This window comes from Entamoeba dispar, genomic scaffold (assembly GCF_000209125.1).
Source record: "Entamoeba dispar SAW760 scf_1105229461063 genomic scaffold, whole genome shotgun sequence".
Classification (NCBI taxonomy): Eukaryota; Evosea; order Mastigamoebida; family Endamoebidae; genus Entamoeba; species Entamoeba dispar.
Window position 1 is genome coordinate 45319 of NW_001854505.1, and position 11927 is coordinate 57245.

General features: G+C 22.9%; 2 protein-coding genes across 2 annotated transcripts, besides 21 other annotated features; one reads left to right on the top strand and one right to left on the bottom strand.

Moving 5' to 3' along the window:
* Positions 1 to 91: part of a microsatellite that runs on past the window's edge.
* A 1-nt stretch (position 92) lies between these two features.
* Positions 93 to 273: a microsatellite.
* Positions 274 to 283: 10 nt separating this feature from the next.
* Positions 284 to 458: a microsatellite.
* Positions 392 to 524: a microsatellite.
* Positions 525 to 546: 22 nt separating this feature from the next.
* Positions 547 to 662: a microsatellite.
* Positions 663 to 665: 3 nt separating this feature from the next.
* Positions 666 to 719: a sequence feature (AT_rich).
* Positions 720 to 803: 84 nt separating this feature from the next.
* Positions 804 to 877: a sequence feature (AT_rich).
* Positions 878 to 1298: 421 nt separating this feature from the next.
* Positions 1299 to 1329: a sequence feature (AT_rich).
* Positions 1330 to 1556: 227 nt separating this feature from the next.
* Positions 1557 to 1584: a sequence feature (AT_rich).
* A 137-nt stretch (positions 1585 to 1721) lies between these two features.
* Positions 1722 to 1809: a sequence feature (AT_rich).
* Positions 1810 to 1895: 86 nt separating this feature from the next.
* Positions 1896 to 1931: a sequence feature (AT_rich).
* Positions 1932 to 1945: 14 nt separating this feature from the next.
* Positions 1946 to 2456: a repeat region.
* A 1745-nt stretch (positions 2457 to 4201) lies between these two features.
* Positions 4202 to 4256: a sequence feature (AT_rich).
* A 1074-nt stretch (positions 4257 to 5330) lies between these two features.
* Positions 5331 to 5410: a microsatellite.
* EDI_172640 (serine-threonine protein kinase, putative) lies at positions 5393 to 8977 on the top strand (the record flags this gene model as incomplete). The annotated part of the gene is made up of 1 exon (XM_001738045.1): positions 5393 to 8977. One exon carries the CDS (start codon positions 5393 to 5395, stop codon positions 8975 to 8977), a length of 3585 nt encoding a protein of 1194 aa, XP_001738097.1.
* Positions 8978 to 9007: 30 nt separating this feature from the next.
* Positions 9008 to 9030: a sequence feature (AT_rich).
* Positions 9031 to 9107: 77 nt separating this feature from the next.
* Positions 9108 to 9201: a sequence feature (AT_rich).
* Positions 9202 to 9569: 368 nt separating this feature from the next.
* Positions 9570 to 9591: a sequence feature (AT_rich).
* Positions 9592 to 9666: 75 nt separating this feature from the next.
* Positions 9667 to 9836: a microsatellite.
* Positions 9837 to 9905: 69 nt separating this feature from the next.
* Positions 9906 to 9934: a sequence feature (AT_rich).
* Positions 9935 to 10056: 122 nt separating this feature from the next.
* Positions 10057 to 10092: a sequence feature (AT_rich).
* On the bottom strand, positions 10089 to 11072 carry EDI_172650 (uncharacterized protein; the record flags this gene model as incomplete). The annotated part of the gene is made up of 1 exon (XM_001738046.1): positions 10089 to 11072. The coding sequence occupies one exon, from the start codon at positions 11070 to 11072 to the stop codon at positions 10089 to 10091; it is 984 nt and encodes a 327-aa protein (XP_001738098.1).
* A 275-nt stretch (positions 11073 to 11347) lies between these two features.
* Positions 11348 to 11433: a sequence feature (AT_rich).
* Between the last annotated feature and the right edge of the window lie 494 nt (positions 11434 to 11927).

The window sequence follows — 11927 nt, forward strand, 5'->3', positions numbered from 1 at the left end:
AATATTATTATTTTTATTTATGTTATTATTAAATTGTTTAATTATTGTTAAAATTAGATATTGTATTGATTTGATTGTTATATATTATTATGTTATTTCATTTTTATATTTATTATTATTATTAATTTGTTTGTTTATTAATTATATTAAGTATTTATTTATTTGAAATGATTGTTTATTATTATTATTATTTCATCATTATATTTATTTATATTGTTTATATTTAATTATATGAAATTAATTTATTTATTTATTTATGAATTATATATTTATAATGAATAATTTTATTTAATAATTTGTTTATTGTTGTTGTTATTTTATTTTATTTTTAAATCATTTATTTATCATATTTTGAAATTAATATATCTTTATTTATTTGAATAAGTATTGAATTATCATTTATATTTTCTATATTTCATTTTATTTATTATGATAATTCAATTAATTATTTTCTTATTACATAATTTATATATTAAAATAATTTTTATTATCATTTTTAATGTTATAATCATTTTATTATTTTTGAAATAATATTCAACACTTTTCATAAACAAAATATAAATAAATATAAAACATAAACACTTAATATATAAATCAAATAAAATAATTAAATCAATAATAACAATATGATAAAATATTTAAATTATTTATTAAATCAAATATTGATAATATTTTATTATTTTTTATTTTTTTATTTCAATAACTAAATAATTAAAAAACAAGAATTGATACAATGAGAATGAAGAGTGAATAAATCTAAATGAATACTAATAATTAATACAAAATATAATTCACACATATACAAATTATTCAATAATAATTTAACTAATTTTTTTTTAATTATGTAAATTTTATAACGATTTTAAATTATATAAATGTTGAAAACTAAGTAGTGAATAAAATGATAGTTGTAATATTCTATTTTTACAATAAAATACATCATTGTTTAATACAACAAATTTGATGCTTATAGTTTTGAATTATTGTATTATAAATTCTATACAATGAATCATAGAAAAATTAACCACAAGTATTAATAAACATCATTATAAACATACAATTCATAATAAATGTCACAATAAGAATTTCTTTATTATGCTTTTCTATAATTTTCAATATATTCACAGATAATTTCTTTCTGTTATTCTTCACTTAATTTCTGAAATTCATTGATACTTTTGTATCACATATGCTGTTGATTCATTTCTTATCTTTTAATATAAATTTAATCTTTTACTGTTTAAATAACAAAGTATTAAATGACTGAGATGTTATTAAGTTAATCAAAACATAAACACATTTATAAAAGAAAAAATTTATTTTATTATACCTGTTTGATTATATTCTTCAATATTATTTGATTTTAATATTCTTAAGATTATCGATTATTATATTCAATACTTTGCTATGTAAATACAATCAATTATAGTTACATAATTTATAAATCTTATAATGAAATAACACAATTTCTCATTATATTATTTATTAGTTGTTGTTATTATATTTTTGTTATGTAAAATTATTCAACCTTTTTTCTATGAATTTTATGTTGAATGAAATTTTGATAATTATTTATTTATTATTGATACATATTTGAAACAAAAAATAATTAGGTTCAATAGTTATCTTATTTCTAATAATAGTCTTAATGTAATTAATTGTTTATTTAGTTTTTATTCGTTATTTTATTAATAACAATTGATTCTAATAAAATTTCCAAGTTAAATAATTTTTGTTTTAATATTTATTCATTTATAACAACAATATATTACCTTGATTTAACAATTTAAACTTATTAAATTATTATTACTCTTAATTCATGTTTAATAACACTTATGTATTATTTTTAACTAGAACATTGACACAGCTCATTCTTTTGAATCTAACAAATGAGGTTAATAAAAATGAATTAAATATAAATGTTTATTATTGATTGAATATTTTCATCATTTCATTTCAATAATAATGATTCATTTTTGTGTGAAATAATATTTTCTATAAAGTGTATTTATTGTTCCATTACATTCAAATGATTACTGATTACAATAGCACATACTATATATTTCTCTTTTAAAATAACAATATCATATTGTCCAAATTTAAATATAGAATTATCAGATATCTAACGACCCAAGTAAGTCTAAATTATGATTATTTAATATCAATTTTCATCATTTCTTTTATTCTTCCATTTAGCTCTGATCAAAATAAAAATGACTTTGTGTCATATATATAATTTTTATATCCTACTTATTAATTTTCACATTAACATATCCTCTAAATTTATTTCAATCTTCATATTCAATAATAAGTATTATATGTTCTTTATTTATTACTCTTTTATTAAATAATTATCTTTCTTCCGTCAAATCAATAATGTATAAATCAAATATTACATCATTTATCTTTCTTGATTCTCATTATACTATTTGTATGATTCATTCTTTTGTTTTATTAAATTGAATATTACTATTGGTGTTGTTATTCACATTATTTACTATTATTATTTCAAACTTCTATTCTTCAATACCATTTTGTTATCATCTTTAATTTATTGGATTTATTTTCTGATATAAACTATAAATAATAAGTGTTATCAAAACAACAAACATATTAATGGTTCAGTTATTAGAAAAAATGGATTATCAAAAAAAGATCAAAATTCAACAAGTTTGATTAAATGAGATAAATACACATTCAATTTGAAAACAGTCTAAATAATTCAAAATAAGTAAAATGAATAATTTGGAAGTGATGTAAAGAATAAACAAATATGAGTATTTTATTATTATAATTGTCTTAATTAACACAAAGTTTGTTTTGACATTAGTAACTCCATCTTCTTTCTATCTGATAATTTAATTTTCCTTGTATCTTAGCCATTTTATTTTCAAATACTTTTTTATTCTTTTCACTTTGTATAATCTAATATTTATTTTGATTTATGTTCTATTTGTTCCTTAGACAACTACATTCGTATTATTAAATTATTAATACTCATAGTAACTGAAACAGATATTGATAAGAAAAGATTCTTCATCACTGTAAAATACCAGTATATAACTATCTCAATATTATTAATTAAAGTAACATTTACAAACAAATGAATAATTTCCATTCCAGCACAAAAATATAGTAATTCAATAAAATGCATTAAAACATTTAACTTGTTTGAAATAAACAATAAATAATGAACAAAACGAATTAATTTCTATAATCATTAAATCACTCTTTTATTTTCATTTATTAATAATACCATCTTATACATTATTTAAAGTTATTTAACCATTTATCTGGTATTTCTTAAAATAAAAAAAACAAGAGCAACATCAAAAAGTATATTAAACACTGTTTAAATAATCAGAGTGTTTAAGTATTTTATTTAACCTTTTTATTGATGAATGAGAAATAATACTGATCTATTCAGTTAATTTTAAATAAATTGAATAAGAACTACTACAACAAATGATAATTTTTAATAAAAAGGATTAAAATCAAATAATAATCAATATACATATCTATAAAATATCAATCAAATGATTGATTGATGTATTTGTTTAAACTGATTAATCTCTAATATTATTATGCAGTAATCATTCCTTTCATTAAAGTTATGAACATTTCTTTTGTCTTTTATGAGAATACAAACTAATGTTTTAAACAATCATTTACTTCTAAAGATTATGTAAGTAATCACCAATTTATTTTACTCCAACTCGATTATAATTATTTTTCTATTCTTCATTTTCGACACTTGAAGAATATCTACATTCAATACTTCATGAATATTATGAAAAGATTATTCCTTCTTTCAGCACATTTAACTAACATAAACTATTTGTTTTGTTAATCTAATAAAACTTTTTATACTAATAATTCTGTAATTGGTAATCTTCTATTTTTATCAACTACCATAAAATGACTATGGAATAATGCATGATTAAAGTTTGTATGTATAGTATTTCATAGTGCTTGTTAATGAGAAATGTAATGTTTCTTAACTTTTTGATATCAAATCAAAACCATGTTTATTAAAATTACATAATGCCAATAACATCTTTTCTATTTTATTTCGTTAATTCTAATTTATCAATACATTAATACACCAACAAGTGATTTAACAATATAAATAAGTATTAATAGTTAATGTAGTACTCTACATCTATATAGATTCATTCAAAGAATATTGTAATTGACAAACAATATAATAGATATAAATAATATTAAATATTCAATTATAAATGAATAATTAAATTGGATAAAAATATAACATTGACTTTAATCATTATAAGAGATAATCAAATAATAAATGTTTGTTAATAAGATTTATTATGAACACTGTTTCATTCTTCCATATTCAATAAGATGTAATCTCATTTTGAAGAAGTGTTGTTTCATTTAATTCATTGTTTAACAACTATTCTAAAACACACGAACAAGCTGTGTTATAACATAATTGATAATAAACTTAAACACGAATAATACAACAAAAGATAAAATAACAATATAGTTATTATTTAATCCAATGATAAACATTGATGATTCACTTAATAGATATCACAGATCGAATAGCATTGTTAAAGTATTAACAGATATTTCTAACAATTAATCTTTGGATAAAATGAAATGAAACAATGTTGAAAACTGATAAAATAAATCAATGAAATCAAAAACACAACAACTGTTTGTAATAAAAACTGAAATAAACTATTTCATATCTAAGATAGTTGAGATTAAGAAGATAGTAAAACAATCTTAACACCAAAGAGAAAAAGATATTAGATTTAGAAGAAATTTAACTATCCCAGAGATTAAGAAAACGTCTTCAGAGTTTATAGTAGTTATTTATCCATTTCTATTCTTAACGATGAAAAACAAACCAATGAAAAAACCTGCTGAAACTATACCACATTGTCTTTTTTGTAAAACCATTTTTGAAGTGATAGAAGTCAAAAGATAACTTACAGTAATGATAGTACATAGAGTTAGTTTAAAAAGTCTAAAAACAAAACAAATGAATAGAGTCTAATCACAAAAAACATTTCATATGAAAGTCTAATACTTAAGAATTGGTTTTCATCTTATAAACTCCCTCAAATTAAATATTTAACTCAAAGTATCAAAGAAAAACAAACAAATTATTAAAGATGAGTAATTCCATTGATAAAAACAAGAATACATCTGATAGAGAAGGTAGTTTTTTTGTTATTTGATTTCATAGAGTGAAATAAGAAAAAGAATTGAAACTTTAGTTCATAACATTTTAATGTTGTAAAAAGGAATCAAAGAACTGAGAAAAGAATGGGAAAACTGGTTAAATGAACTTTCATTAGAATAAAATAAAATAAAAAAATGAAAAGAGAAAAAAGAAAAAAACAACAAAATCAATCAAATGAAGGAAAAGATAATAGTAGTTTTTGTTCTTTTCTTTACTCATTGTATGTGTAAATGTGGTGATGGAATTCGTCAAAGATTTGATGAAGAATGTGATGGAGGAAGTAATTGTAGAAAAGATTGTATCTGTGAAGATGGTTATTTTCCTGAAGATGATGTTCAATCAGTTGGATGTGTTCCATCTTGTTTAATTGGTGGATGTAAAACAGGATGTTATACACCAGATGAATGTGGATATTGTGATGAGAAAGGATATCGTTCAGATTGTTTAGGATGTACTGAAGGATATATTCCACAAGGATATCTCAAATGTGTAACATTTAATGAAAGTACTGTAAAATCATGTCAAGAATACATTACTTTACATGATTATTCTATTACTATAAATGATACAAATCAAACACTTATATTAACTCCTGATAAACAAGAAATGTCAATAAATATATGTTCTAAAAGATTATCTATTCAACAACCATATGCACCAGGATATTGGGTTAAAGTAATATCAAGTAAAACACAATATATTGCAATAGAAACACAAAAACATTATGATTCAGTTTCTATTGAATTTATAGATACACAAGGAAATGCATATGGAGAAGATACTGTTTTTGTTATTTCTAATTGTCCAAGAATAAAAAAAATAACAGAAGGAAAAGAACAAGAATGTATTGAAGATAATGATAATTTATCACATTTTGTTAAATTGAGTAGAATTGTATTACAATTAATTGAAAATACACCATATTATTTATTTGTTCATAAACCATTTGGAATACCTTTTACTACTGATGTTCCTATTTTATTTACACCAATTGTTCATCCATGTTCTTATGTTTATTCAATAGTTAATTGGCCAGAAGTTGCTACAAGTGGATTTACAACAGTAGTTAATACAGCATATGGAATAAAATCATCATCTGCATGTACTGTTACAGAACAAATTGGATTATGGTACTTTTTACAAGGAGCTGATAGAAATGTATTAATTAGTACATGTAATTCTATTTCAGATTATTATACTTCATTACATTTAATTAAAGTTCCATCAACTGGAGATGTTAAACCAACAATTGATTGTGGTTATAATTTTAAAAATCATATAACAAATGCTGTTTGTGAAAGATATGATGTTAAAGGATGTCCTGAACCAGGAAGTCATCATGCTTCAATGATGGTAACATTATCAAGTCAATATGATTATTTTATTTTTGCTGGTGTTATTACTGATAATAATGCAGCTTTTAATTTAACTATCACAACATTATGTCCATATAATTGTGGTGGAAATGGTGTTTGTGATAAAGTATCTCAAACATGTATTTGTAATGATGGATATGTTTTAAAACAAGATAGTTGTTCATTGTGTGGAAATGGAAAAAAAGATGAAGGTGAAGAATGTGAAAAAGTTTCTGGAAATAATTATATTGACCCAAATTGTGATTATTCTACCTGTTCATGTGAAGATGGATATATTCCATTAACAATCAATGGTGTAACTAATTGTGCTGTTCCAACTTGTGGAGATGGAATAATTAATGATTATGAAGAATGTGATGGTGGAGAAGGTTGTCACCATTGCGTTTGTATTGAAGGATATCGTCCTTATGAAAGTCCAAGAATGTATTGTTTAAGTAATAAATGTGGAAATAATGTACTTGATGAAGGTGAAGAATGTGATGGTGGAGAAGGTTGTTATGAATGTGAATGTCAAGCTGGATGGTTTGAGGCACATTCAGTAGGGTGTCAAAGAGTACGAAGATCTATTGTATCATTAATAATATTTATAGGTGGAATTATCATATGGATATTCATTTGGCTATTACTACTTATTGGTTTTATTTCAAAATACATCTTCTTAAATAAACTTATCATTTCAGAACAACAAAAAGATGAAAGGATTTTGATTGAGTCCACAGTAATCAAATTTAACAAAGAAGGAGCTCAGTACATTGATATACATAAACCAAACGCATTGTTTTCTTTTGAAAGTAGTGAGATTCTTTTCAATGAGTGTCAAAATCATGTTGAAGTAGATGAAGATACTAAAACAGTTATCAGAGTAACAAACAAAAAAAATGAACCAATTCGATTCATTTTCCATGGTGGAGATTATTTAAAATATACAATCTCTTTTATTCCTGCTATATTAAGTGTACACCCAGGAGAAACTGGTGAAGTGACGTGTGTCATAAACGTGAATTGCACATGTGTTTTAAGAGAAAAAGTACCTGTAACGATTAGGTATGGAAAATTTAAACAGATAATGCAAGAACTTCTTGAAGAAAATCCTCAATTATTAGAGTTACAATCACAGTCTAGTCAAAACACAAGTGAATTTTCTGAACGTAGTTCAAAATCAAAAAGTTCTTCTATCCGTAATAACTCTAGTATGAACTTACGATCACCAAAAACAGATAGCTCGAAAGATAAAGAAGATGGTTCAAAAGGAAAATCAGTAGAAAGAAAGAAGAAACAAGTAAAAAGTTTAAACAAACTTTATGTTTATTTGGATTTAAATCTTGAATCAGCATTATCTACTAAGATTGATTATGAAGAAATTAATTTAATTCATCCACCAATTGGTTCAGGTACATTTGGTATTGTTTATCGTGCTGAATGGAGAGGAGTAGATGTTGCGGTTAAGTTAATGAAAACTGATTTAGTAGACATCAAAGACTTATTACCTAATTTTATGCAAGAAGCTGGAATGATGGAAAGAATTAGATGTCAATATGTAGTGAATTATATTGGAAGTGTTGTAACACCAGATACGTTATGTCTTGTAACAGAATTTTGTCCATTAGGGTCATTAAGAAAATTTATGAAAACAAACACAACGAATGATTTATTAAAGATTAGATTTTGTCAAGATATATCACGTGGAATGGAATATTTACATCAAAACGATATTGTTCATCGTGATTTAAAAACTGATAATGTTTTAGTCGTTTCAAACAATCCATTTGATCCAGTGACAGCTAAAGTAACAGATTTTGGTACTTCTCGTTCATTCATTGAATCATCTCAAAAATTAGGAATTCAACACATTGGCACACCTGTTTATATGGCACCAGAAATGACATTACAAAAAGGTGAAGTTAATGAACAAATGACATTAAAATCAGATGTATATTCATTTGCTATTTGTATGTTAGAAGTTTGGATAAGTAAAGATCCATATAATTCAATAAAATTCCCAGATGGTGAATCAATTCTTAAATTTGTTGGAGCAGGAAAAAGACTTGAAATACCGAGTGGGTGTTTATTTTCGGAAGTTATTGAAAGATGTTGGCAACAAGACCCACGAGATAGACCCTCTTTTCAAGAAGTTGCAATTATGTTATCAAAAGTATATAAAGGATATATTGATGGAGAAACTAGTGCATGTGTTGATACATTATGTGTAAATGAGAATTCTAAACGTAAGTCATATGTTCCAATAGAAACAATAAGTGTAGAAAGTAAAATAGAAGAACCATTAAAGGAAAAAGAAGATAAAAAGGAAAGTTCACAAGATTTGATTCAAAGAGAAGAGCAAAAAGAAAATAAGAGTTTATCATCAGAAGGAGAGTCTGAGTAGAATTGAAGATACTTAATTTCATTTTTGTTGAAATAAATAAATTTTTTTAAAATGAAAGAAAGAACATCTTAAAGAAATATTTAATAAATGAAGAGTGAAAAACATATTTCAATATCATTTATTCCTAAACTAAATAAAATAAAAACATATTGAAAATAAATATAAAGATATTTATGAACAAATTATACTAATAATGTAGTATTTATTATTTGTATTATTTTTTAGAAAGTGTGTAATGAACATATTATTATGGAATATGTTTAATTCAATTTATGGAATTATCATTATAGTAATAGGATTATTCTTTTTCATTATTGTAATGGTTTCACCTTTTAAAGTTCATTTTACTAATCTAGAAAATGGATTAAATATAAATTGTAAAGTAAATAAACAAGAAAATAAAGAAGTAAAAGAAAGAATTGAATATGTAAATCAACATCATTTATTTTATGTTGACATTGGATATCCAGTATAAGGTATTATTATGAATCTCAAAAAAATCAAAAAGAAAGAATATATCATTGAAAAAATTGTAAATAATGTATAATATGAAAGGTCATCATTGAAGTTGGGTTGGTTATTGTATAAGAAGATAAATTATAATTTTTATATTACTTCTCTATTACATAATCATTTCAATATTCTTTTGAATAATTATATTAATATGGAGTATAATTAAAAATATAAGTTTATATATTATTATCAATTTATTGAATCAATTAATACCATTTTCATTTATTTGTAATTATTTAATTGATATTTTCTTTTAGTCATTGATACTTTATTATTTATATCAATATGTTTGTGATTTTATTACTTTTATTGTTATGAATGTAATTTAATTGTTTTATTCATTATTTTAAGGTATCTTTGTTATTCATATACTTTAATATTATTAAGAACCAAACAGAATCCAAAGAATATGAACTATATAATTATTTCTTATATTATAAATATCCTTTTCCATCTTATAATAATGGAATTTAGAATGGTATTGAAGAGTTAATGAGAAGTGGTAGAGTATTCTTTCTCTTTTATCATTGGTTTATTAAATGATAGTGTAAAAGAAATAAAAGATGAATAAAATAAATAATTTAATAATTAGAAATAATTATGGTTTAATATGAAAGATTGTAATGTCATTTGTTCCTGCACTTCTCATATGAGGTCCCCATGCACCAGTACCTGGATGTGTGTAGAGATACATTTGATATTTGTTATCTTTTGATTTAATTGAATAAAGTCCATGTGCCTTTTTAAAGAATAAATAAACAAGAATATTAAATGGTGCAAATTGACCTACATGAGTATGTCCTGACAACATTAAATCATATATTCCTTTTTCACATGTTTGTTGATATCCATGAGGACGATGTTGTAAGATAATGTTGAATGTATGAGGAGTAACTTCATTTGAAACTTTATTCATTTCATTGATATACTCTTTTTCTGATTGAGTGTCATTAGTTCCAATGATAGAACATTGAAGTTCTTCTTCCATTACTGATGTGTTTTCTAATAAAATAATCCCACAACTTGTTAATATAGATTTAAGATATTCAATGCCAGTGATATAATCATGGTTTCCAGTTGATAAATAAACTGGACATTGTGTTGTCAATGATTTGAATGGCATTAACTCTTCTGCTTGAATATTTGGTGAATCAGTTAAATCGCCTGTGATGACAACGAAATCAGGATGAAGAGGAAGTATTTTATCGACAATCTCCTGAGAATGAGAACCAAATCTACTTCCAATGTGGATATCACTGATATGAACAAATGTGAATTCCTTTGATATTTTTGATGAATGGAGATTAAGATAACAATACTCTAATCTATGTCCTTTCCAAAGTGAATAAACATCAACTAACAATGAGCCAATGAAAACAAAAATGAACATAGAGACTCTGTAATAATTTGGAAGATAATTTGCTGTGATAAATGATATGAAAAAAGAAGATGGTAATGAATAGAATTGAATAAGAACAAATCCAATGCAATCAATAATTAATAAAAAAGGAATCATATTTAAAGTGAATATCATGATAGAAATAGAATATAAAGCCAATCTTCTTAATTTTTGAATTACCATTGTTCCTAGCCCATAAATAATTCCTAGCAGTAATGAAATTCTTCTAACCCATGTGTATTTATTGTACAACTCATCTTTTGAAATTGTTTTGTTTGAAATTAATGAAATTAAATGGGTTATTGGAATGGATAGAAAGAACATATACATAACAACAAGCACAGAAAATCCAATTGATAATAGAATTTTTCTAAGGGTATTATCCATAACAAATCACTGTGAATGAACAACAAGTTCATTAACAAGAAAAACCTCATCATCAACTCTTTTAAAATTCCATTATTTTTAATTCATTTTTATAAAAACCTAAAATAAATTTAAAATAATTCTGAATAAAAAATAAAATAAAAATTGAATTAAAAATGTGTTTTTGGTTATTATCAGATTGTTTATTTGATTTATCATATCTTCTCTTAATACCCATTTGAATAACTTCTTTCTTCTTTTTTATTGAGTGCAATTCGTTTTAACTTATAATTGTTGTAAAGTACTATCTTCTTATTAAGAACATCAAACTGTTCTTTTAATTTTAATAATCAACAAAGTAATAACATAAAAAGATATGAACTTGATCAGAAAATATGATGAATATTATTAATCATATCATTACTAAAATAAAGCATATTTTATTATAAATCTATATACTGAAAATACACTTTTATTACAAATGTTACAACTAAGTTATAAATATAAAATTGATTCTAACAATCATTTTAGAAATAGAATTGTTATTCATAAATCAGAATAATAACAAACACATTATTAGATAATATCATTATATTAGACAACACAGATAAAGTAAAATATCATTATATTTGAAGGTAGTATAAATGAAAATATCAAATTTATATCAATCAA